Source organism: Epinephelus fuscoguttatus, linkage group LG7 (assembly GCF_011397635.1).
Source record: "Epinephelus fuscoguttatus linkage group LG7, E.fuscoguttatus.final_Chr_v1".
NCBI classification, from domain to species: Eukaryota; Metazoa; Chordata; class Actinopteri; order Perciformes; family Serranidae; genus Epinephelus; species Epinephelus fuscoguttatus.
Window position 1 is genome coordinate 26,739,242 of NC_064758.1, and position 26,024 is coordinate 26,765,265.

The window sequence follows — 26,024 nt, forward strand, 5'->3', positions numbered from 1 at the left end:
TAGCACTCCCTGTGTCTGACTGCGGCCCTGACCGCTGTCTGTTCTCCGTGCTGAACTGTGACCACTAGTAAAACTCTGCCTGTCTGTTCTCCTTTTGTCTCCTTCTCCAACTGAAGCAACTTCCGTACAAGATGAACCTTTCAGATCAGGTACTGAGACAGCAGCCGGCCGTGCACCTCCCACATCTGATCAGTGTCTTCCTTGAAAGACAAAAAAAAAAAAAAAAAACGGAAAAAAGGAGCATAGCACTCATTTTGTGTGTGTGTACATGTGAATGTGTGTGTGTTACAGAGTTCCACTGAGGAGGAGCAGCGGTTAAGCAAGTCCACCTCTCTACTAGAGAGCCAGCACCACCACCTGCTGCACTGTCTGGAGAAAACCACTGTGAGTGCATACACACACACATTTAGCCTTTGTATGCTAATAATATCACAATAATATCTCTATTGAAGGTCTAGTTTGTAGGATTTTGAGGATGGAATATAATAAAATACGTCTGTTTTCTTTAGTTTATAATCACCTGAAAATAAGAATCTGTGTTTCCATTGCCTTAGAATGAGCCGTTTATATCTCCATAGGGTCCTCGTCCATGTAGTCCACCATGTTGCACCGACATGTGTGTACAGAACGAATGAACCACGCGCTGGCTGTAGAAAAAGCCATTCGTGTTTTTGCAGTTTCACAGCAGCCCCTTCATTACGAGCTGAACGGTGTCGGAAAAACACAGATTTTTAACATTATGATTCAGTGTTTTTACCAGTTTAAAATCACCAGGTCCATTTGTTTTGGACCTCTGTGGATAATTTGGCTCCCGCAAAAAAAACCTCCTGAAGATCTTAAACTCAAGTTATCAGAGAAATAAAAAGTGAGCACTGAGACGAGCTGGACTGCATTGGAGACACACAGATTTGTAACATGAAACTGCTTTATTCAAGGTTTTAATCACGTGTTCCATTTGTTTTGGAGATGAAGAGACCTCTGCAGATATTTCGGCTACTGGTAAAAACCTCCTGAACAATGCTCGCTAAAGGAATGCTAAGAGGGAGTGCACAGTTAAATTGAGCAGATTTTAAATCATTGTACTTAATTAATATTATTAATTATTATAATCTATATCAGATAGACTCCAGTTAATGCAGTCATCCGTGCTTTTCTGGCTAGCTGTGGCTCATTAGGTGAACACAAGTGACTAACAGGCTTAATGTGGACAGATGTACTGTATTTGTATATGGATGGATTCATCTTATGATACGTGCCTGTCTGCCTGTGTGTGATGCAGATGCACTGTTTGTTTCAAGTGTGGCAATCGAAAAAATCTAGCATGCACTGTAGGGCAAAGTACCAGTCACATCTAAACCGATGCCGAAGTGTATGTCATATAAAAACTAAAGTAATAGTCAAAGCTGTCACAGTGAAATTTAAGGTGTGCTGATGGATTCACATTGTCAATTTGATGTGGCGAATATGTTAGCAAACAGATGCCTATTTACAGATGCAGCAGAGGAGCAACATAAATTCACTTGGATTCATGCTTGTGTCAATAATCAGTCATTCTTCATGGGTTCATTGCTTCTAGTGTCCGCTTCCACATACGAGTAGTCACGTGATCCACAGTTAATATAAAAGTAGCCGCTTTAAGGAACTGACTACGGAAAATTGATTTGGAGGTAATCTCCAACATTATATTTACCATGTGTGTGTGTGTGTGTGTCTCGCACACACAGCCACACACGCCCACATGAAATATAATGACACATTCTCAGAGGAGTTATCGACCCAGAAGCAGAGAATGACAGGCTGTATCAAGCCATATACGGAACATGGTCGTAAATATGAATGTTGCAAATGTCACATCTTTTTTATGACTCTCTCTCTCTCTCTCTCCCTCTGTCCTCCCGTCGTTGTTTGCAGAACCATGAGTTTGTGGACGAGCAGTATTACCAGCAGAGCTACCTGGAGGCGGGGCTGCAGAATTACCCGTCTCGAAGCCCCTCCCTCTCCAGCCAAGACGGCGTGACGGGCACGTGCTGCACTCGCCGAAGCAAGAAGCACCACACCCCTTTACCCAATGCCAGTGCCGCAGCACACATGCAGCCTTTGACACACACGCACACACACCAACAAGGCTTGCAGGAGCTCAGCACCATCCACATCCAGCCCCTCAGCACCAGGTGAGCTCAGGACTAATATCCTTCAACTAAAGTGATGTATGACATGACACCTGGTTTCTCACACATTGTTTACTTTACCACATATATACCACATATATGATGTGTTTGTTAAAAAAGAGTTTGTATTCTGAAGCCAATGATCATGATCATCTAACGTTACCGATCCGTTTTCCATGCTTTTAATAAAACAAGTAAGTAATGTTTTGGCTTTCACCCTCTGTGCTAGCAGTGCAACATCTTAGAAACCTCTAACCAGAGAGCTAAAGCCTCGTTATAAAACTAATGACAACTGACAACGAGGTGCTAATCTAGGCCTACCATACACTAGAGAACTTTGAAAAGACTTTAAAGTCGGATACCGTCTCAAATCTCTATAGACAATGTGCATGGTCACTATATTCAAGACTACAACTAGATCCCTTTTGAGATTATTTCCCAAACTGCTCCTGGTGGAAATATTGCACCAAACTCCCCTTAAGAAATGCTGCTTTACACATACTACCCACATTGTTATGATACAGAGCTGGTTGAAAAGAGGCAAAGTCTCCCTTTAAGCTTGCTTGACTGCATCTGTTTTCCAGCAGCCACAGTTTACTTTGGCCCTCTGTTGTATTTAAGTTAGTTTGCAGGAAACGGCTGACCACAGTTTCATTAGCAGCTGAAACCTGTGGAGAGCAGAGCTAGGTGTTGATTCTCAGTGGGTTTGACGCTGTAATCAACACTTTCGCAATTACACCTGAGTTTTGTTTTTTTAAGCTCCATAAAACCTGTTGTCCCATTCACAGTAATGGTGGTTTAAGGGTTGTTTGTTAAGCGTGGAAAGGGTACACAGGATATTTTCTGGTTCAGAGCACCTCTAAGACAGTTTTCTACTCTGGGAGACAATAAAAGCAATCTTGACCTTCGACAGTAGCTTTCATTTTCTTTTGCCTCAGCCAGGACTGGTTCAGGACGTGAACTTTTAGCAAAGTGTTTTGCCATAGACGAACTACCCTACCCCTTAACTTTCTGTCCTCCCTTCCTTCCTGTAGCCGCTCCAGTCTGAACATGCGTGTAGACGAGCCAGCATCCCTGAACTGCCAGAGCAGCCAGATCACCACAGCAATCATCAGCATTCCCACGCCGCCAGTGACGACTCCCGAGGGCGATGCTCACCTGCCTGCAGGCCCCACCCACCAGAACGTTGTGAAGGTGTCCGCGCTGTGAAGACTAAAGTGCAGGCGCGTCGCAAAGAAAGACAGACAAAGACTCTTCAAGACAGACTGAGGGGACAGAGGAGCACTGGGAATGATGGAGGAGATGGCATTCAGAGTCCTAGTCTGGCCGTGGTGGAGCCTGCCCTCTGCTGGTCATGTACTGTAACGACATGGACTCCCTGTACAGACAGAGGATGGCTTTTAGATCCAGCATATTCATGTTAGTGGTTGCGAGTGTGTGCGTGGGTGAAAGAGTGAAGGAATACGTGTGGGGAGTCGTTGAAGATGAGGAGGCGTGTGAGAGTGTGCCTCCCAAGTGTCGGAGATGAGTTCCCAGAGCGAGTCATGTGTCACTGTGCACAAAGCACCTTTTATGATTTTCGCTTCAGTTTGACTCTTACCGTCTCTTTTTCTTTTTTTTTAGCAGGAGATAAAAAGAAAAAGTAAGAGAACTCAAGGGGAAAGACAAGAAAACATTATCAGAACTTTTTTCCCCACTGATTTAGCCCCGCCCTTTTTGTTTTGTGTCATTTTGGTCCACTCACCTGTTGATAGATAAATACGCCACCATTTTTTTTTTTCAGGTCCGATATTATTCCACTTTAAAAAATCCTTTAAAAGATGAAACATGGTAGGTGTGTCTGTGATGGCGTTACCAATGAGTTTATTTGTGAATGAGTGTATGTGACTTTTTTGCTAGATAGAGGAATTGTGACATTTTGGATAGAAGGTATGTGCCTGTGTGTGTGTGTGTGTGTGTGTGCGTGTATGCGTGTGTGTGTGTGTGTGTGTGTGTGTGTGTGTGTGTGTGTGTGTGTGTGTGTGTGTGTGAGAATGTGTTTGTCTCAGTTGATTCAATTCTCCTGGAAGTCTATATGGCTCAGTATATGGTATATTTGACTAGCTGCCACTCTGATGGGTTCACTGTACACATTTCTGTCCGAAATTCTCAGCTACAAGCCTTTTACACGACATGTGCCTGTTGCTGGAGTAAAAAGAGATTTATTTGTTTTTATAGTTTTCTGAATCCCGCCCTGCCTTCCAGTTCTTTTCCCTTTTGGCTGCCACAGCCCGACAGACCTCAAATAACTCAATTCTCTCACAAGGAAACCAAAAAAAAAAAAAGTACATTTTGACTTCAAACCACCACTATTAAAAGCACAAGGCGTCCACTGAGAATTTCTGACACGAATCTGTCCTGAGCCTGGGTTCTTTGTGAATATTGTTAATAGAATATTTTGTAATATTTGACCATCGTTTGGCAGAACCAGTGAAGCTGTCTTCTCGTTCTCTCTCTTTCTCCCTCAGTCTGTCTTTCTCTCTTCCCCTCTCTCTCTCTCTCTCTCTCTCTCTCGCTCTCTCTCTCTCTCGCTCTCTCTTTCTTTCTCTCGTTGTTGTCCTGTTGTATCCCTACCTCCTGTGTGAACAACAGTATGCTTTCAGTAGTCTTTATAGCTGTCAACGTTTTTTCTTCCCCAAACTCAGCGGGCATTTTTTCAAAGTTGTTGAGTATGTGTACTCTATGTGGTTAGGAAACTTGATGTTTGTACTTTTTGTCCTCCTTGGTGTTTCAAAAGGATTTTATTTACTTTTATCTTCTGGAGAACTTAAAGCAGGGAAGTCTGTTGTAACGGTGACCACAGAGAGGACACTGGATGAGCCATCCACAGATCTCTTGTCACCAAAAAACACACGCTGTTCTGTCTGTTCTCTCGACTCGCAGCCCCCCCAACATGTAACATTAGTATTACTTCTCATCAGATCCCATCAAGGTTGACCTTTGTAACTATGGACGATGACCTTTTAGCTCTGCTAACCTCCGCGTTGATACCTCCCTGTTGGCCTTTTTCATCTCGAATGTCATTCTGAGTCCAACAGCTACACAGGCAGTTAGGTGGATGAGACCACTGAGCAGAGAGGCTTCAGTCACAGCAGACGGAGCACCGACTTCTGCTCGGCATAGATGAAATAAAACGTTGATCAAGAGCACACGGACAGAGCTAGAGAAGCATTAACATATGAGCATACTGTCCATATAAGCCAAGAGCATATTTCAAAAGCAATACTGGAATTGGTCTAATATCATGTCTGCCCATATGTAGCTGAGGTGAAACAGTTTTTTTTTCTGTAGAAGTAGATTATCAACTGTCAGACTAGCAGCAAAAATGTGTAACAGTCTTTTTAGAAAAGTGTTTAATTACCTTAATATGGAGACATCTGAAAAACAGTTTTACACACGCATTTGTATTAAAAAAACACACACATCATTATTATCATATCAGCCAATATGGGTGGAAATATATAGCATAATTGGTACCATATCAGTGCATCACAACACAAGACCCCAAGGTCCCTTAGACTCCTCTGTTGTGCTTTAGTTCCCTCTGATCCTGAGGTTAGTACCAACCCAAAAAAAGCCAAAAAAAAGTCTACAGAGTTGGGACAGGGTGTGTTTTACCTCTGATGTTCTTAGCAGAGACTTAGCACTATTGCTGGTAATGTAGTACTGTACACAGTGACAACAGCAGCCTAGATCCAGTATTAGAGTTTAGTAAATGCAGATTTACCTGGAGTTAAAAAAAAAAGACAAGCACAGACAAGCAGAGCTTTTCCAGTGTAATTTTAAAAATGGGGTTGAAGACATTGACTTCATATTCACAGCATCAAGTCCGACATTTAGAATCTATTGAAGACTACAACAAAGGTATGACATGGGTAACGGCAGAAGTGAGGTTCCCTGTATTTTTTGTTGCTAGGACAGTGATTAAACGTGACTATACTTTACCGCTTCCCTGTTCCACGACAGGTTGTTTTGTGTCAGCCGCACTTTCAAATGACACACTTTGAATTATTATGTAAGCATATCTCCGCTCAAAGTGTCAAAAGGATTGCATTTTTTATTTACAAACAACAAAAACAGAGGTCTGTGATTGTGTTTGTCTCTCTTTCTCTTTCTCTCTCTCTCTGTTACGTACCTTCCTTTGATTGTCTTTTTTTATGGGCTCAGTCAGTTCCTTCCTCTCACTCTTTGCTTTGCCCTCCTATGCCACCTGTCGTTGTTGAGACTACTGCTGTGCGTATCTTGTCAGGTGTTGGATATTATTTATGACCTTGTCTTGTGTCCCGACTGTGAAACGCCTGATAAAACATCTATATCTGCCACAAATACCAAAATCTGTGGGCTCTCTTCTTCACCCGCCTCTGTGTGTGTGTGTGTGTGTGTGTGTGTGTGTGTGTGTGTGTGTGTGTGTGTGTGTGGAAACACAAGGCAGCAGCTTGAGTGTATTTAGCTTCGTTGGTGTTTTTCAATTCCCCCAAGTGCGGTCCGTGTGACCCCAAATGTTTATAAAGTACTTAACCTTCAGACCCTCCGTTTTAGGGGACACCATGGGATGGAGGAGAGGACCTTGCTTAGCTCAGAGCGGAACTGTCTGGTAACTAAAGTAAAGATGAGGGGATCTACTGCAGCCTGCACGCAGGTCAGCACCATAGCCGATGTCTCCAGCTCCATCAGCAGCTGCGGGGAGAAACAAGACAGAGCTTAGGATAGTCCAAAATGTCTGCACAGCAGCTACAGGGCCCAAATTAATTATTATAACCATTAATAATGAATCTGTAGATTATTCTTTGTTTAATTTAATATTTCTTTTTAAATTATTGATTAATCATTTAGTATAAAATGGTAGAAAACAGTGAAAAGTCAGATACAAAGCTGATGTTTGTACTGCTTGTCCAACAGTCAAAAAACAAAACAGATTCAGTTTGCCATTATCCATTTATTCATGATAGATTACAATTGTTCAAACTGTTAATGACTAATTGATTAATCAACTATTACTATGATGTGTTATTGCATTATTGTACTATGTTGTTGGGTTTAGAATATGCTATAAATGTATGCTATGCAATGCAATAGCCATGCAAAATAGCTTGTGTCTAATATTTTGTAGGATGACATCTATTAGAAACCTCATTTAATGCATGCATGTCAAATTGGATTGTACTATATTGTGCAGGGTTCCTGTTTTCACATGTGTCAGCATTGAATTGACAATTGTAGTAATGCAAAAAGCTACACTCACTTTGTCCGTGTCTTGCCACGAGATGACGTTTATCAGCAAAATAACCACCATGGGCACCCAGGAGAGTGTGAACGCAATGATTATGTACCCAAAACGCTGGGCCAGCCTGCCTTCCATCCGTTTTTTGCCCCGCTCCCTGGCCCCAGGTGTCAGCAGACACACTGCCCCCACAATCTCCGGAGGTCTCCCCGGGGCGCCCCCTCTGGAGGAGCCCGCAAAGGGGGCACTGGCCTCGGCCACAAGGAGCACCGTCCGGCGGGGAGGCAGCGGGATGAAGGAGCCGGGCGGAGCTGTCCGTGGTGCTGAAGCAGGCACACTCGGCCAGCCGTACACATGTTCCGTCACCGTCGGCCTCAGCTGGACTCCCCGGCTGAACACTTTCTTCCGGTGCTGTTTTACAACTTTGAAAATGCGCACATAGTGGATGACGATCACAGTCAGAGACAATCCCCAGACCGGGACCAGCACGTAGGGTCCGAATGGATCCGAATATTGCAGACGCTCGTCGCCATGCCCCCCGAGGTGCGGACGGCAGAGCATGTAAAAAAGCGCCTTTCTGGAAAGAGTCAGAGAGATTACAGCCAAAATGAGGCCGCATGCCCAGATGGACAGGATCCAGAGACGGACCCTGGCTTTCCTCCTCTCGGTTTGGAAAGGAAACGCGATAGCTTGGAACCGCTCCACGCTAATGCTGACCAGAGTGAGCAGCTGGACACAGCTGCACAGAGCATAGGTGAACTGCTGCAGGGTGCACACGGACACCGACACCTGGCTGTCCTTCCCGTAACGCAGGAAAGAAAAGAGCAGCAGCGGTATGTCCACAGAGCACTTCAGGAGGTCACTGGCGGCCAAGCTGACCAGCAGCGCGTTATTAAAAGTCTGCAAGCTCTTGGTCCTGAAAACGACCCAACAAACCCACAAGTTTCCGGGTAAACCCAAAACTAATGATAAAGTCAAGACTGTGCAGTTGAATATTAAAAACACAGTGTCCATGTGAGTCTCATTGTGCGCGGTTGTTTCGTTCCAGAAAGTGTACATGTTCATAATGTCACCGCCGGTTTGTGCGTCTGCTCATGAAGTATCTTTGGAAAGAGACCTTTTTGGCTCATGCTGGACAAACCCGTCTCCTTGTTCCAGTCCACAGTGCTGCGCTCAGAGTGGAGCCATTCAGCGCTGCGTAATGGTGATTTCAATCGGTGGCATAAACGCTACAGATGGTAAAAAAATTAAAATCAATTTATTTAGGGGTGCTTGGCTTTTGTTTTGCCCAGCACTGATTGGTTGAATGGCCGCAGGTTGATTAGCCTGTAATCAGGAGCATGTGGAGTAGTCTGACCTTGCCATGTCCTGCTGAAGAGATTACATATAGTAAACTGCAATTTTGCGCTGGGCTTCACCTCCCTCTTGATGAATGGCTTGTGATGTGAATGCTTTGTATACTCTAAAGTTCAAACATAAAGACATCACACTATATACACTCACTGGCCACTTTATTAGGTACACCTGTTTAACTCCTCATTAACAACAGTGACCACTCGTTACAACCAAGGTCTGCAGAAGACCATCTCTGAACCAACAACACGTCCAACCTTGAAGCAGATGGGCTACAGCAGCAGAAGACCACACCAGGTGCCACTCCTGTCAGCTAACAACAGGAAACTGAGGCTACAGTTCACACAGGCTCACCAAAACTGGACAATAGAAGATTGGAAAAACGTTGCCTGGTCTGATGAGTCTGGATTTCTGCTGCCACATTCAGATGGTAGGGTCAGAATTTGGTGTAAACAACATGAAAGCATGGATCCATCCTGCCTTGTATCAACGGTTCAGGCTGCTGGTGCTGGTGTAATGGTGTGGGGGATATTTTCTTGGCACACTTTGGGCCCCTTAGTACCAACTGAGCATGGTTTAAACACCACAGCCTACCTGAGTATTGTTGCAGACCATGTCCATCCCTTTGTGACCACAGTGTACCCATCTTCTGATGGCTACTTCCAGCAGGATAACGCACCATGTCACAAAGCTCAAATCATCTCAAACTGGTTTCTTGAACATGACAATGAGTTCACTGTACTCCAATGGCCTCCACAGTCACCAGATCTCAGTCCAATAGAGCACCTTTGGGATGTGGTGGAACGGGAGATTTGACAAATCTGCAGCAACTGTGTGATGCTATCATGTCATTACGGACCAAAATATCTGAGGAATGTATCCAGCACTTTGTTGAATCTATGACACCAAGAATTAAGACAGTTTTGAAGACAAAAGGGGTCCAACCTGGAACTAGCAAGGTGTACCTAATAAAGTGGCTGGTGAGTGTATGAGAGGAGCAGTTTGGGGGATTTAGTGGCATCTAGCAGTGAAGAATGCAGATTGCGACCAGCTGGAACTTCTTCAGTGCTCTATCTAGAGCCAGTGTTTGGTTTGTTTGTTTTGGGCTACTGTGGAAACATGGCGGTAAAACATGGAAGGCTCTGTGGACAAGGATCTGCTCCCTATCTAGATATGAACAGCTCATTCTGAGGTAATAAAAACCCAACAATTCTTACTTTCAGGTGATTATACACTGAAGAAAATACCTATTTGTGCTATTATATCCCCCTAAATCCTACAGACGTATATCAGAAGAGGGCTTTGAAATACATGCTCCATTCTGGTGATTTATTAGAAAAGTAATATACAGTTTAAGGTATTAATTCATTGAGAAAAAAATAAATCAGAAGTGCAAACATTTGAATTCATTTCTCTGGGGGGGGGGCATTCAGAGATCTTCCGACAGTGTCAGTGTTTCAGGAGTTCTTCCATGTAGACAGCATTCATACGATAAGCTGCCATCCAGCTGTGGGCTATACTGTAGTAGCTCTGGTAACCTTGCTCTTGAAAAGGAGACATGGAAGCGTAGTAATCGTTCCAGGCTCTGTAGCTGGCTCTCCAGTAAGTGTCGGCACTCCACTCTTCCTCCTCCTCCTCCTCCTCCTCCTCCTCCTCTTCTTCTTCCTCAACATCGTGTTCTCTCTTTTCCTCTCTGTTTATCTTCTCGGAAATCTCTTTGCTCCGTTTCCCAGTCTTTTCTTTCATCTTTCTAGATTCATTTCTGCCAGTCTGTGCTGGAGCCGTCTGACTGGGATGCCCACTCGATTTAACGACTGGTATGGATTCAGAGTTCTCCGGCCGAGACGAAGCTTTCCCACTTGATGCGCGGGCTGCCTGGTGATGCATTTTGGGTGCGGAAGGAGCACAAGCTTTGGATCTCGTGCTCTCCGCCTGTAGTTTGGACACAGTTGATGTTTCTCTAGCTTCAGTCTGAGGCTTAGTGATTGCTCTGTATTTATTTCCTCTAGTCTGATCTGTCTTGTCCTCCGCTTCCGATTGTGAGCTTGAAGAACTGGACGCTGACCTTGGGTGTGAAGATGTCCACCGGTTTCGTTTTAAATTCTGAGCTCCGTCATCAGTAAGTATCAAAGACTCTCCCGCTCCATTCTGATCATTGGGGCCACTGTCCTCTCCACCTCTGAACTGCCTGATGACCTCCACTGACCTTCCCAAGCCTGAAGTGATAAAACTGTGGAAGTCCTGCTCAGCTTCCTCAAAGGTCATAAACCTTGACCTGCACTTCTTGAATGAGCTGAGAGGAGGGATCTTTGGCAGAGCGTCCTGCAGCTCCTTTCGAGTGGGCACCGCCCGAGGAGGACACTGTGAGAGAGAGTCCTTTGCAGGAGATATTTCTTTGGGATTCTGTTCACCGTTTACTCCCAGTCCAGGTGCAGGACGGGTCTTCTCTGACTGCCTTTGACCAGTGCGCTCCACAGCTTGATCTGTGACGGACTTGGCACGCTTCTTCTTGTCTGTCCTGGATGACAGCTGGGGTAAGGGGCCTGGAGTGAGAGCCTCGGTGCAGACATCCCAGTCACACGGTTCGTCCATCAACCCAGGCTCTATGGTGGCTGAGAGGACAGAAGACAGAATGACTTTTCCACAATCACAGTGAATTAAAGGGTTTGTGATTAAAGCTTCTGCATGTAACTTTCGACCTGTTTTAATCGTATTCAGGATGAACAGGTTGTAATGTAACTTCTACAGTGCAGCAGTAGCTAACATTAGCTAACAAATGGAGTCTTCGAACACCAAAAACAACCGGCACCCATTACAAATCAACACATGCTGTTTCAGTTACGTACATTTTTCAGCAGCAGCCCACCAAATACGGACCTTCATTTAGCACCCTGTAGCAACTCAAATTCAGCCAGAGCAAGACCAAGTTCCCGAGTAACTGGGTCTGACCCCAGATCGTCCTCTCAACCACCCCAAGTAACGGCTGGATCAGCTTTGCTGCTGCCGCTGTCCACCTGCCCACTGTGACCCTGGGGCAAGCGTTCGCGCTAAGGTCTGAGCTGCCGTCCGCTCTTACCCAGGGAAGTAGGGTCCTAATGGTGGGGAGTGAGGCAGCAGGTCTATGCTAGCTAGCTAGTTCTTGACTCATTTGTGGTCTGATAAACTGTAAATGCTTAAAAATTCAGTGCCCCCTGTTTTTGCTGGCTAATGTTAGCTACCAGTTGCTTGCTTGCTAATGTGGATGAATTGCAAGCTAGCTAACGTAGCAAATTACTGTCTTGTTACGAAGAAACCAATGCCAAATTAATGCAGCGTAGCTTAGTTACAGCAGAGCCTGTTGGTAAACGGAGACAGCCCACTTTAGATTCATTGCCTGTGTCCGTCTCACATGGGTTTCCCCACTGCCCCATCCCTTTAGGAGACTAGCGGCAGTCCTGAGTCTATTCATTCCAAGGGGAAAATGGACATCAGTACAGAGTATTACCGTTTCGTTCTCCCCATAGTCACTGAAGTGAATACTGGATTCAGTTTTCATAAACTCCAACCCCAATAGTGTAAATCAGTTTGTACCATTGGCGCAGCTTGTAGTGGGTTATCTTCTGTTATAGAGTATCTTTAATTACAGCTAGCTGGCTACCTTAGCTTGTTTGCTAACGTTATTGCTGGCAAAATACTGTCACTATCTGAGTGTAATATTTGTTTGGTGATCTTTCCAAATTACTTCCCCGGCTACCACGATACATGATAACTACTTTATGTATGATGACAAACAATACTGATGTAGCAAACCAAAAAAAGGTGTAACGGTAAACATCGCTTTCTGCTAACCAAGAGCAACATAGTAGCGGCCAACAAGCTAACTGTGACCTGAGCTAGTGTTAGCCAGCTATTAGCTAGCTGTAAGTGCAGAGGACAGACTTTAAGCCAGGGGGTTCATAAGCCTCAGCCTCTGGGAAGAAGCTGCACTTTAGCCTCGTTGTTTGTGCTTTGAGGCTGCGCAACCATCTGCCTGAGGGGAGGGGGGTGAACAGGTCATATGACAGGTGATGTCACTAATAACAAGGATTTTCTGAACGTTACACACAAGACCTTTAAGAGAGGAAAAGTTACACAATCTTCATGTTACACTCTTCACAGACGAGTGGGCGGGACTCACATGGCAAAGTAGACAAATTCAGGCCGCACTTTTGAGCAATGGCCATCATCTTGTTCTCCTCCTCGCCATGGCAACAGTAGGTCACAGCCAGCCCCTGAGTGCCTACAAACAAAACGTAATCCTGATGAGAACCCATTCACATAATAGAAGGGGATAAAGGAGGGTGTGTGAGTTGTGTGTCCAGGGATGATAGGTACATACACACACACACACACACACACACACACACACACACACACACACGACTAAGATTGAGTTACTCTGTTTCCAAGACAACGCACAAGTTAAGTCACTATAATTATAATTAAATGCAGATGATTAGGAATCTATTGACCTTGCTAGGTGGGGCACACATGCTTAAACTCCAGAGACTCAAACTAATCTTCAAAATGGTGTTTAATGCAGTCAGGAAGCAAATCAAGTCTGTTTCACCTGCTACGCTGCTCTGAATTAAACAGTTTTCATACGAATAATATATCACCAAGATAGAAACTGATATCTGCGTGGGCTGAACATCAACAATGGGCTGTCTGTTGGTATTTTTTAACTTGGCAATGTTAGGAAAATGCTGAACATGAAAAGATATTCTATCTTTGAAACACTCCTTCTGAATGAGAATGAACAGCCCCTTTTACACTGACTCTTCAAGGTGGGAATTTCACGCTGTTATTCTGCCTCGCCGTTCTTTAAGGTACAAACACAGAGTGGGGGGACAGAGTTGTCTTGCTTTTAAGGCAGCATTAGAGGAAGTAACAGAGCCAAAACGATTTCTGTTTCAGAAGGGAACAGCTAGCAGGACAGGATCACGGCAGCATGGGTGTGACGTCTCGAGGATGTGCGTGCAACCCATCCGCATGAAATGTAAAAAGTAGCAGTTAGGAGCTAACTCAAAGAGGGAGAACAGCTGTCAAAAATGTCCACAAATTAGGAAAACAATGAGGTCCAGGAGCTCATTACGCTGCGAGCAGAGGACAAGATCAGCCGCCATATAACACGGACCATAAATGATTGCTATTGCCAAGTTAATGCCATTGTTTTTGTTTAGAAAGCGCTACCGACGCATATGTTATATGTGACGCTAGAGATCGACGCTGTTGTGTTACACGTCACGCCCTTAATGCGTCATCTGAAGTCACACACTGGAGCAGCACGATGTCGCCGTTTGTTTCTATGTAAAAATGCAAAGCCAGCACGAGGAAGGGACTTTGTTGCAGTCTCATAGCGCGAGAGTGTAAAAAGAGCTAGTATACGCAGCATAACATAACATTTTCTCCTTAAACTGTGAGCTAAAATAACATTTAAGCCACTTTAGAGCGGGTTTTGGGTCAAGTCAATGTGCATAACATGGAATAACAATGATGCTTCTCAGCCTCTCCCCCTGCCCAATGCCATCAACTATCTTAAGTGGTCTCACAAAACATGTAAATGCAGACTGGCATACAAAACTAGTTGTTCATTCTAATAGCTTGTGTATGCGATAACAAGACAGTACTGGAGACTAACCAAAGCGGCCAGCCCGTCCAATTCGATGCATATACGTCTCCCAGTCCTGTGGCACATCTAGGTTTATCACCAAGTTTACTTTGTCTGCATCTATACCTCTGGAAGTCTGACACAGAGAAAACAACCAGGGTTAAAGAACAGAAGCTGAAAACCTTGTATAACACTTGTAAAACATGTGTGACATGGAGAAACAGCATGTGTGTCTCACCAGATCAGTAGAGATGAGCACCCTGCACTGGTACTGCTTCAGTTTTGACATGGCCTCCAGTCTCTGGTCCTGACTCAGACCACCTGTGCACGTCATCACACACAGTCACATGGTCAAAAGTAATAAATAATAATGATGACAGAGCAGAGGTTGTCTGGCCAATATTAAGAAAACAAAACAAAACAAAAAAAACAAAGTACCCAATTTACAATCACACAAAAGACAGTAATCAAATGTTCTATTTTTTTTTTTTTTTACTTTTTTCTTACTTTTCTTTACTTTTTCCCTTAAACAGCTATTCAGTTATCAAAATGTCCATCAATACATTTACTGTCGACTGATTTGTCATTTCATTACTTTGCTCCATACAGAAATCACTGCTTTCCCAAAAGGCCCTCTCACCTGAGATACAAACAGCAGGTAAGCCTTTGGAGGACAGGATGTCTGCCAGGTGTTGAGCTCTGTGGGAGACACCACACCATTTCTCAGAGACAAATAATTCATTTTTTAGACCCAGTGAATGAGATATATATTTTCAAGACAAGGGAAAACCATGTGTTACCTCGTGTGTAGATTGGAGAACACCAGGGCCTGGTTGAATGGGATTTTACTGAAAAGCTCCAGCAAGTGCTGCACCTTCTCCTCGAAAACCTTGTGAGGTAACGGATGGGACTGCACCAGCTTGTAATACTGTTTCAGACCTGGCAGGGGGCACAAGAGGACAACACAGACAGGAGAACATCAATCCAAGACACAAAAGCGCAACACCTTTGTTTTTGTTTTTTTAGGGGGCAAGGAAATCATCCAGAACCAGTTGGTGGGATGTGTTCACAGTTATTGTATCCGTCAATACCGAGGCTTGTTTTCTCAAACTCACAACAAGCTATTCCACTCAAACAAAAAGTCACTTCCAAACACGAGCCCCAAATTTGATTCTGTCAAAGTGATGAGTGTTTTCAGAACAGGCCTTATGTTATTCTTTGTACTGTGTCCATCACCTCACACCCTCAAGAGGAAACACTATTTTCTGACAGGAAACAATCCCTTGAAACATGTCACATTATTATTATACCGACAATGTTGTCTTATTACGAGGAGCCTCTGTTAGCCAGGTCAGCAGTCGATTGCTGACACTTAACGGTTTAAATATATCCTCCTGAGACCCAAGCTTTTGTTTGGTATGCTTTTTTAGTTTCTCCTAGCTATTTGGGATCAGTAGGACCAGATAAGTATAAAAACCTGAACATTATCGACAATATTAATCCTAATGTCCTCAAACGAGACAATAATGAAGTCTTAATGATTTCAAACGAGTCCAGGATCAGCTGCAGACTGAATTCGCAGAGATGGCTGCCATCTTGTTTTTTCATGGATTAGTGTATTGTGCTCTTACTACTATTAGATGGCACAAAAAAGTGTCCACGAACAAGGACAACAGGTTTAAGTTAAGCAGAATTAAGTATAAGGTTAAGTAAACCCTAAATGTGATGTCCACAGGGAGACACAGGGTCACAAGGTTTGAGTTAGTTTTTTTAAGAGAAAAAACTGTTAAAAATGTCAGTATTTTTTGGGTTTCTTTATCCCTCTATGACAGTAAACTGATTTGGGTTGTGGACAAAACAAAACTTTTGGGAAAGTCAAGATTGATTCATACCCGCTTAAAAACTCTTGTAGTTGCATTAAGGGAGCGATCACACCGAGATGAAATGCTAGAAATGCAATGCCAGTAAAACCATTGTTTTCCTATGATACGGCGCGTCTGACTGGCGTTCAAGCGTCTTTTTAGATAAGACAGATTTTTAGAGGCGCGTAGACGGTGAAAAGATAAAATATTTTCAACTTTTTTGAGTGTCAGATGCCAGTAGCTAGCGTGCATTGAATAAGCGCTTCCATCGTTTCAAGCGTCTTTGAAGCGTCCGCGTCTCTAGCGTCTCATTTCTGTGTGATCACCCCCTAACTAGACACAGCTGACAGGCCAAGTAATGTTCCTGATATTAAGTGATGCTTTATCCCTATAAATGTGATTTACTTTTCCTCTGCTATCTGTGGTTATAATGGTAACCAGGGTCTTACCTTTGAGGCCCATGTCACTGGGATTGAGTCTGACAAAAGTGGGCTCTCTCATGTAACGGGTAAGGTGCTGAGCAAGGGATTCTGGGTAGGTAGCAGAGAGCGCGAGCATCTGTTTGTTCACAGGCAGAGAGGAAAAGATCCAGCTGAGGAGACAAGTGGAGGTGATGGGTGAATTTCAGCGTGTGCATTTATGTAAATGAGCATGCAGGTTATGATATTTCATTTACACAGAGTTGCTGTGAAGGGCTCCAGTCTAAGTACTCTGGTTAAGTAACATCACCACCCTGCCACTGTATCGTATCATTAAATAGGAGTATGATTATAGAGGTTTCTGCCCGTCTTACTTGATCTGTTCCTGGAAGCTGCCCTCCTCCAGCAGCTTGTCAGCCTCATCCAAAACAAACAGCCTGATGCTGGCGGTGGATAACATGCCCAGCTCGATAAGCTGCTTGATACGACCTGCATGCATTAACCAGGAGCACGGTTACAAAACACAAATTATATAAACAAGTAATGCCTCATCCATAAATCGTCCACTGGCTTCTCACCGGGTGAGCCCACGGCTACGTGGCACTTCTTCAGATGGGTTTTGTCCTGACTCACCGGCCGGCCCCCGATGAAGACATGGCACTCGAGGCCCTCCATGGCACAGCCTATGGCCATCACCACTGAGTGGATCTGCACCGCTATCTCACGTGTAGGAGCCAGGACGAGAACCTGCGCGAGGAAGAAAGGGCGGTTTGTAGAGAGAGTGAAATGTCAACAACCACATGCATTTGATTGGGGGCAGATTAACAGATAGGGTGGTTCCCAGTGTCAGTAAGACCCTGCAGCTAATATGATTGCACTAGAGTGCAGCCAGTTTATCAACAAGACCAGCTGTTCCTCTGCTTTATCAATAATTGCCCTCTTTCATTTACACTTTTGAAACTAGGTAGCTTACACTCATCAGATTAAGACCCTCACTATCAAAGTAATGACTTCTCATGACCATCTGTTGTTGGCCAAATTAAGCAGTGGCAAATTGGGAAAGATACATTTCTCCATATCCTACTAATCATTTCAACTCGACTGGAGTGACTCCACTCACCTGAGTTGCTGGGTTCTCCAGGACTAGAGAGTCCAGGGCGATGGTGCAGAACACGCACGTCTTCCCCGTGCCAGACTTGGCCTGTACGATCAAATCTGAAACAACACACACATTGTTCAGACAATTTAGGGCCGCACAATTAGTCTGAATAATCACCATCACGTCAATGCTTCACCATCCAGAGTGCCCAATCTGCCGAATCAAATCAAGTGCCTCCTTTCCACAATTAAGATGTCTGACCAATCAGCCGAGTTTACTTCAAGAACACTGTGATTAGCCGCTCTCTCTTCACAGCTGCAGTCGAGAGCTTTTTTCGCAACACAGGAAAATTGCAAGTGGAAACTAACCGCACGTCGTTTGTAAGGACAAGTAATTTTATTAAGTTGTTTGTTGTGGGAGTAAGCATCTTTCCATTTTATTCCTAAAGAATCAAGGAGAATAACTGTCATCACGATAACGGTGGCAGGCAGTGCTGCTTTAATTCTTTATCTGCTGGATCTGAAATGTCAGCCAATGTTTTCACTGAACCTTTTCTCTACTGAAAAATAGTCTCAATGAAAAACAGTACCAGGGATGCTTTTTCAAAAACCGTACTGTATGTTGCTGTTAAATTCTTTCTTAACTAAACTCCATTAACCTCTACTAGTCCATACCCATTGAGTGCACAGTTGCCCACGTACAGTTTCACATGGTGTGTGTTTGGGATACAGGTCATAGGAAATTGCAGATTAAATAGTCAACTGAACCCATTAGGAAGAGCAATGAGTTTTTGTGAACTTGATAGTACGATTGCTTTATTGAAAGTACAGTAGTACCATTGCCAATAGCGGGATAGTTAGTGGGCTAAAACTGTACATTAGTAGTTGAGGTAGTATGTTGAAAGGCAGATAGTTAAAGTCATTGCCTTATAGAAGCTCAGTTTTAGTAAGTTTTCCAACTTTTGCCAAGAGGGAACTTTAGATATTGGTCCCTAGATTATGTTCACTGAGTTTCATGCAGATCGCTCAAACTTCCTAGGAAGAGATCGGTTTGAAGTGTTTTTCAAAAGATTTAAAATGGCGGAAAATCTATAACCGGAAGTTATGGGTTCTTGAGGCAAATTTGTTCCTCGTGAGGAGAGGCAGCTCTGTGCAAAGTTTCATGTCTCTACGACATACGGGGCATGAGATATGCCCATTCAAAGTTTGCAATTTCAATCTGTTGCTGACAGTCATTTTCAAGCAAAAACACCACAAACATTCTCAGATTTCAGGTTTTCAAATGTGATGATTTTTATGATTTTCTTTGTAATATGAGAGTGAATTGAGTCTTTGGATGTTTGACTGTTGATCAGATTAAAACAAGACATTTAAAAATTATAATTTATTATTATGGTAAAAAAAAAAAAAAAAAAGATTACTCAATTTCTATAAACAGCAGATTAATCAATTAAAAAGGCATTATTAAATTGGATGGAACCCTACTAGAACCAGGGATTTTATTTTTCTGTATTTCTGCTTTAACAATAAAACTGCACAATTAGGTGATTAATCAATTTATCATTCAACAGAAATTTAATCTGAAATTATTCTGATAGTCAAATGATCATTTTAGTCATTATCCAAGCAAAAAGGCCATATAATACCTGATCAGAGCCTCTCACATATGAGGATTTGATGCTGTTCTTTGACATGCATGACAGTAAATGTAATGTCTTTGGGTGTTGGATTGTTGGCCACACTAACATATATGAAGATGTCACTTTGGGCTGGGGCAAATCATAAAAATATCAATATAAAATGTCAGCATTTTCTGACATTTTATAGACAAAACAATTAATTACAACATAGTGCCAATACAGAGTGTGGGACTGATGTGTTGCACAGAGAGTTGTAGCTATTGCTAATTTTCAGCTCTTGTCCCTAGTTGGGCTTTTACATGTAGACCTAAAGTGTTATTATTACGGTACATCATACAACCACAATACACTATAAACATGGAAGGCACAATAAAAGCACACATACCACCATACACCAATACTCTTACAGTAATATCCCTTTAAGCTCTGAGTGCATTAGCTAAGAGTGGGTGCAGCTCTGGTTTGCTTGTAGCCAGCACTTGACCTTTGTTGTGAAGGATTTTAAGTCTGTAATCAGTTTGATTTCAGTTGGTAATTTGCGATGTGTAATTTTACCACTGCCATTCACGCTGCTCCTTGTTACTCTATGATGGTTTTGTCTTTGAATAAATCTGGAAAGAGGCTCTGGAGCCAGACTGTTAATGAAGTTAATGAAGCTGTCAAAGCTGAAAAGATTGTATCGCTCTAATATGCAACAGTGATGTCACTGGTCAGGCTTTTTGTCCATTATTCTCAGGGCCTGATTGTATAAAGATGTAAGGGGTCTGATTGAATATATCATTATGCAATATGAAAACAGAGAGAAATAGCTACATTTTCCCTGCAATTTCTGCTAAAAAAAAAAAAAGGCATTATGCTTGATCATCTCACAACTATTCAATTATTTAACATTTTTAAAAGGATAAATGCCACAAATTCTCCACACCCAGCCTCTGAATTAGACCCAGGCACATCACAAATTGCAGAAACAGAATTAAAAAAAGAGTAGTGCGGCTTCTCCACTGATGTCGGACTTCGCTACTGTCTTTATCAATTTTGCCGCTGGGTTTCAATATCCTTCTCTAGTTGGGCCATGGAGTTGCCTCTGGGCCAGACGTGGTCCGCAGTTCGCCAATTGATTAGATCTGCTCTAAATTAATTATCAAAACAGCTGCCAATTATTCTGTTGATTGACTTATCGATTGATCAGCCAATCTCAGCTCTTAACTGAACCATCCCAAGCCTGCACTGTCAGTCATCCCATTATCAGTATGATATTAAGTTAGTGTTATTACTACTTTAAAATGATTCAGTAGTGGAGAAAAGGACCAACAGGTGCTGTACCGTCAGGGTACCTGAAAAAACCTGCAGGTGCTATGTTGTACTTATAATAGGGGTGCACACTGGTGGGTTAAATGTAAATACACAAAGATGTGGTTATTTATGGTGGACGGAGGGTCGTGTACTTAATCCCAGTAACAGAGGGAAGCTCAAGAAGAAGAAAAGAGGCAACGTCACGACCCAGCCAGTCCCCCTACCTTGATCATTTACGTACAGTCCCTAAGTTTTTGCTGACTGTTAGTACTGCGGTGCAATGAAACCCGGAACTAAACTTGAACTCCAGTTAGTCTGCAGCACAAATGACAGATTCAAAGGGCAGATCCAGTCACTGAGTCAGGCCAGTTTCTGCTGTTAAATACACATTCATAAAATGACACACACGTGAAGCTCTATGAACCCACCGAGTCCGCAGCGGCCCAGCGGGATCGCCTTGAGCTGGATCGGGGACGGTTTCTGGAAGCCCGAGGAGGAGAGTCCGTCCAGAACGGCCTGAGACAGCAGCAGGGAGCTGAAGTCGATTCCCTCCGACAGAAGCACATCGTCGGTCCGTTTTCGCGTTTCTATGTCGTGGGCTGCTTTCCTCACGGAGGCAGCCATGTTGACTGGGTTTGTTTACCGCCGGAAATCAAACTCAGCCGCTTTAATGCGCGCTGGAGCTGCAGCTGCGGTCGGTAGCGCCCTCTGGTGGCCGGGAGGAGAACTGATCTGTCCGTGTAAAGTCACAGTGTCTCTTTTCTCTCTGCTAGACCATAGGGGAAAAAACTTGTAAACAATGTGTCAAACAAAGGATGAAGTAAAATTTGTGGACTGTGGAGGTGCACCTTGTTTTTCTTGATAAACTTTATTAACAATTAATCATTGAGCAACTTGATGTAATTTCTTCCAGAAACATGGGAAAAAACGCAAGGTAAGAAATGTCCCACAAATTGCAAAAAAAAAAAAATAAATAAAAAAAAAATAAAATAAAAAAATAATAATAATAATAAATAAATAAATAAATTAATATTAGGGTTTTTTATTTTAGATTTTTTTTTTTTACATTTTTTATTATTTAAAAAAAAAATAGGGAAAAGAGAAAAAACTAGGATTAAACTATATTCATAATATTATGATTATTATTATTATTACATTTTAGAATTATGTTACAAAATTGTTAGAATTTTTAAGCACTCTTCAGATCATTCCCTTGTTTGTTGTTATCTTTCTTTCTTTTTTTCTAATTTTCTTGTTTTTAATGTTCTCTTTTTACTAATTTCATGCAATTTTTTTGGTCATTTCTTATTTTTTTGCTCATTGCCTTCTTCCCATCTCTTTAAAAGACATCGAGTCAGTTTTCTCAGGTTTCAAAGGGTTAATTAGAACAACTTTTTGGTTGCCAGTTTGGGGAAAATTCCTAGCCATTCAGTGCCATTTATGTCCCCATGACATAAAAGCTTGCCTTACATTATCAACCCTCTTCTACCACAGAATTATTATTTATGAAATTATACATTGATCATTATTGTTGTATAATCTTATTTATAGTATTCTTCACCAAACCTTCTTTTTTTTGTTATTTATTAACTTTTATTTCTTAATCTTTTTTTAAAAAAAAAAAATATATGTTGTGTCCCTGAATTGACTGTCTTCTCCCCTGTTACCCATGTTGTTTTGATACAAAGCTGGTTGAAAATCAGCAAAGTACCCTTTTAACCAATTTAAAATGGTCAAGCAGAGAACAAAACAACACTGAAAAAACAAGTATATCATAATATATAATCTGAATTCATTTAAAATTCATCCAAACTACTTGTTTTACACAAACCTGCAGTTATTATGTTCACTATTTGGGTTTATTGTACAGTTAATGAGTTGTTCTGTATCGTTACTGTTATGCACTGAATATAATATGAAATATCCATAAGATACTTAGTGAGGTGTGGTCTGTTTACTGAATGATAGAAAAGGGATGGGACGTTGGAAACCACTGCTTTAAATGGCCTAAATGGTCTAAACATTGGTAATGATAATCAACTTGCACTGACAGATATAGAATATTAGCTTGCTGCCCCCTGTTGACCAATTGAAGTATTGTCACAGAGAATCAGAAACAATGGTCCACTCTTAGAGTATATTAGTATCTTAAATGTAAGTAAGGGCAGTGGGAGAAAAAAACTTGTTTATTGAAATCCAATTTGCATAAGAAAATCAGTCAATGTGGCTTTGTGGACACAATTGGGTCTCATTCATGAAACGTGAGCAGAAGGAATTTGTGTGTAAACTGTTCGCAGACCGAAATTTACGTGCATGTCCGCATTCATCAATATTTTCGTAGCTCCGATCTTTTCGTAGCTACTAACAAAATCTACTCCTGCTCCTGACCACTCGTAGGGCTTGTGTAAATTTAGTTAAGCACATAAATAGGCTATTGCTTGTCACTACTGGAAATTATAATTTTAATTCATATACAACACAGATGCCTTTGAAACACGTAATCTAAACATGACAAAATATTAAAAATATAACACATTTAGTTAAATTAGTTGGCAACTGGCAGGTTTAAGATCCAGATTAGGTTCATGATTGTGAATTATCTATGTAAATCGACTCAGTAGATTACACGTTCTTTCTACATGTTGAATGAAGATAATAAAAATATCCGTAAGGCCTCGGTGCCTGGGTTTGCCTGGCACTAGCTTTTTGATCATTTGAATGAATAAATCTGATTTGAAAAATGTTTAATATACGTTGTCTAAAACAGAGCTTTAGGCTATTAAGATTCAAATAATTTGAAGACGATGCATACAAACTGCTGTAGGCTATATGTTATCCGTATCATTTGTTAAAATAAATGTTAAATAGCTCTACATTCCGACAGCCATCACTGATTTAGAGTTTATCCATTACGCACAAAACATCTCTGGTTTCCCGTTCCCACTTCATTCAAAACCCCACAAATGAATCTTCTGTTTGTTTGGTGACCGCTGTATGTTTTTGTGTGTGTGCTTATGCGTTTCTTTGCCTCCAGTTTCATATCAAACCATTTACGCTTCACCCAGTGCCAGATTAACCATATGGGCAATGGGGCACTTGCCCAGGGGCCCAAGACCTCTACAGGGCCCAGGGCCTGACATTTAGCCTATGATTAATATTTACTATATATCACATTTTTATTTTTTTACATAATTTTGATAATTTTTTGTTAAATATTTTGACTTCTGGCATTATTTTTCACCTTGTTTTGCTAAATTTTCCAATTTTGTTGCAACATTTTGACATTTTGCAATATATTTTACTTAATAATATTGTACTTTTTAGGCTAAATTTTCTTCTTTTTTGCAACATTTTCCAACTTTTTTTTCCAAAAGTTAACTTGCAAAATTTTCTGACTTTTGTGAAATTGTGCAACTTTTTTTTTGCAAAACTTTCCAACTTTTTACCTTAAAATGTCTCAAGAAACTACAATATCTTTTAGTCAATGTACTCTCAAAACTCAATGCAAACATGACAAATAAAAGCAAATATGCATTGTGTGTTTGTGTCTATTTGTCATTTTTGCATTCAGTTTTGTAAACTTTAAGTAACCGGGACGGGGCCCTTGAATGTTGTTGCCCAGGGGCCCAGGGAAGTCTTAATCCAGCCCTGGCTTCACCTCTGACATGGTTCTTTGTACCACGGAGACAGCATTAACAGCATCTGTTACCTCCCTTCAGGCCTTCTCTTTGTCTGTCCCTGTCACACCACTACTAACTGAAGAAAATAAAATGTTTTTTCTTAAGTCCACTTCACCCAAAATTATTTCGAATTCTTTTTCCTTTCTCTGTCTTTCTTTCTTTGCGCCATGACTGACAGGTCGACTGGATGCACCTGCACCTCCTTATATGGTGGTCATTGGCTATTCATGGGCGGGGATTTATGCTAATTGCTGATTACTGGGAGCGCGCTGTCACTTTACGATGGATTGGTATTCATGATCGTACACACGTGTTTACGGTCAAATCTGAGTTTCCCGCAGCGTTCCTGAATCCGGAGTAGGTTTTTAGTAGCGTACGCTTTTATGTGCAAATCTACACACAGATTTACTCACTTTTCATGAATGAGACCCAATATTCATACTGGTGAATGTGAGAGCAAATAGATCTTGTCCTAATTGGGAAGGTGCACGCTTGGCCTTGGTTCTTTACTTCAAAATGATGGCAAATCCTCTGAATAGTACTTGTGATTTGTTTGAATAGAACAATACAATATACAAGGGATGTAGGTATATGGGAAAAGGTGGTAGCTGATGCCATGTGGTTAGAGACAAAGAGGTCAAATTAACACAGAAGTATACACAGGTAGGCTGTTAATATAATGAAGTTAAATTTAAGGATAATTTGATCATAGCGTTAGCTCAGGCTGGACATGATGTCAAGCTCAGCTCACACCCCAGATACATCAGCTGATCTCAAACAGCCCAATCAACTGATGGAGCAGCTGACAGATCACATGATTCCTTTCAATGCAACCAACTGGCAAATCTCATTCAGGACGTCCTATTTAAACTGCTCTGGCCTACCTACTGTTGCTGCTTCCTCTGCAAGCTGCTTTGCAACACGCCTCCACCCCAGCTCCTCCTTTTCATGCTTTGTCTGACTTATCAATGTCATTTCTGTTTGTCATTGATGCTGCTCTGTTCTGTTCCCGGGGGTCTTTGCTGCTGCTGTCTCTGCCTTAGGCTTTCCATGGAGGCACATGGAAGGGCAGAGAGATGTGTTCTCTCCGCCTTATGCTTTCCACATAGGTGCGTGGAAGAGGCTTTCTGTGCAGGCCCAAGGAAAGGCAGAGGGGCCCCAGAACAGAGCCATACCACCAAATATAATACTGCAAATGGAAATAAAGTTTTCTTTGACTAAAGTGTTCCTGACTGAACTGTTGTAAGTGTGAAAAAAAGCAGGTACTCTGTTTCATGTGATGTGAAAAGGATCTTTGTAATAAATTAGTCATCAGAAGATTTGAGCAGTAATACATTATGTAACTTTTGTGGTCATTGTCAAATAAACCCATTAATCTTGAATCCTGACATGTATTCATACGTCTGCTCTAGGGTACATTCAAGGGTGCCAGATGCTTCCAGAGCCAAGGCAAAGATCATCTGGTTATTCATCAGTGAAACCAAAGAGTCTGAAATGTGTAAAGTGTTTTTCTGCTCACGCCTACTCTCCCTCTTTATAAAAGAAACACATGTGAGTGGGTGTTTGGCTTTGATGAGTCTGGTTTTAAATCTTTATGCAGTGCAGGCAGCCCTCCTATGTCA

General features: G+C 42.2%; 3 protein-coding genes and 1 long non-coding RNA gene across 7 annotated transcripts in view; 1 reads left to right on the plus strand and 3 right to left on the minus strand.

Annotated features, from left to right (window-relative positions):
- LOC125891396 (uncharacterized) overlaps nucleotides 1-3,304 on the minus strand; it is a 23,651-nt gene extending 20,347 nt beyond the window's left edge. The window contains exon 1 of the long non-coding RNA XR_007449629.1: nucleotides 3,169-3,304. This is a non-coding gene — a long non-coding RNA (uncharacterized LOC125891396). The remainder of the gene's footprint in view (nucleotides 1-3,168) is intronic.
- Nucleotides 1-6,593, plus strand: part of kcnd3 (potassium voltage-gated channel, Shal-related subfamily, member 3) — a 130,596-nt gene extending 124,003 nt beyond the window's left edge. For 3 of the 4 annotated variants that reach the window (XM_049580660.1, XM_049580659.1, XM_049580662.1), the window contains 4 exons: nucleotides 117-149; nucleotides 292-384; nucleotides 1,912-2,171; nucleotides 3,203-6,593. In XM_049580660.1, the coding sequence (XP_049436617.1) occupies nucleotides 117-149; nucleotides 292-384; nucleotides 1,912-2,171; nucleotides 3,203-3,377 (561 nt within the window). In that variant the 3' untranslated portion in view covers nucleotides 3,378-6,593. The remainder of the gene's footprint in view (nucleotides 1-116; nucleotides 150-291; nucleotides 385-1,911; nucleotides 2,172-3,202) is intronic. The other variant, XM_049580663.1, reaches the window with a different exon arrangement.
- On the minus strand, nucleotides 6,594-8,520 carry LOC125891395 (D(4) dopamine receptor-like; the record flags this gene model as incomplete). Its single annotated transcript, XM_049580664.1, has 2 exons — nucleotides 6,594-6,884; nucleotides 7,450-8,520. Coding segments are annotated over 2 exons (1,227 nt in total), but the record flags the coding sequence as incomplete, so codon positions are not given.
- Nucleotides 8,421-21,356, minus strand: ddx20 (DEAD (Asp-Glu-Ala-Asp) box polypeptide 20). The gene is made up of 11 exons (XM_049580658.1): nucleotides 21,151-21,356; nucleotides 17,812-17,906; nucleotides 17,270-17,438; nucleotides 17,066-17,180; nucleotides 16,722-16,864; nucleotides 15,211-15,349; nucleotides 15,051-15,109; nucleotides 14,649-14,731; nucleotides 14,441-14,546; nucleotides 12,938-13,039; nucleotides 8,421-11,393 (listed from the first exon to the last, which is right to left on the minus strand). The coding sequence occupies exons 1-11, from the start codon at nucleotides 21,344-21,346 to the stop codon at nucleotides 10,231-10,233; spliced, it is 2,370 nt and encodes a 789-aa protein (XP_049436615.1). The 5' UTR covers nucleotides 21,347-21,356; the 3' UTR covers nucleotides 8,421-10,230.
- Nucleotides 21,357-26,024: the final 4,668 nt, after the last annotated feature.

Bases quoted from the DNA above. Each gene is read 5' to 3' on its own strand.
- ddx20 (XM_049580658.1), bottom strand. From the start codon at position 21,346: ATGGCTGCCTCCGTGAGGAAAGCAGCCCACGACATAGAAACGCGAAAA. The intron at 15,110-15,210 runs GTAACACATGGT...TGTCTCCCACAG, and splicing joins TTCTCCAATCTACACACGAG to AGCTCAACACCTGGCAGACA. The intron at 13,040-14,440 runs GTTAGTCTCCAG...TTTTGTTTGTAG, and splicing joins TGGACGGGCTGGCCGCTTTG to GCACTCAGGGGCTGGCTGTG.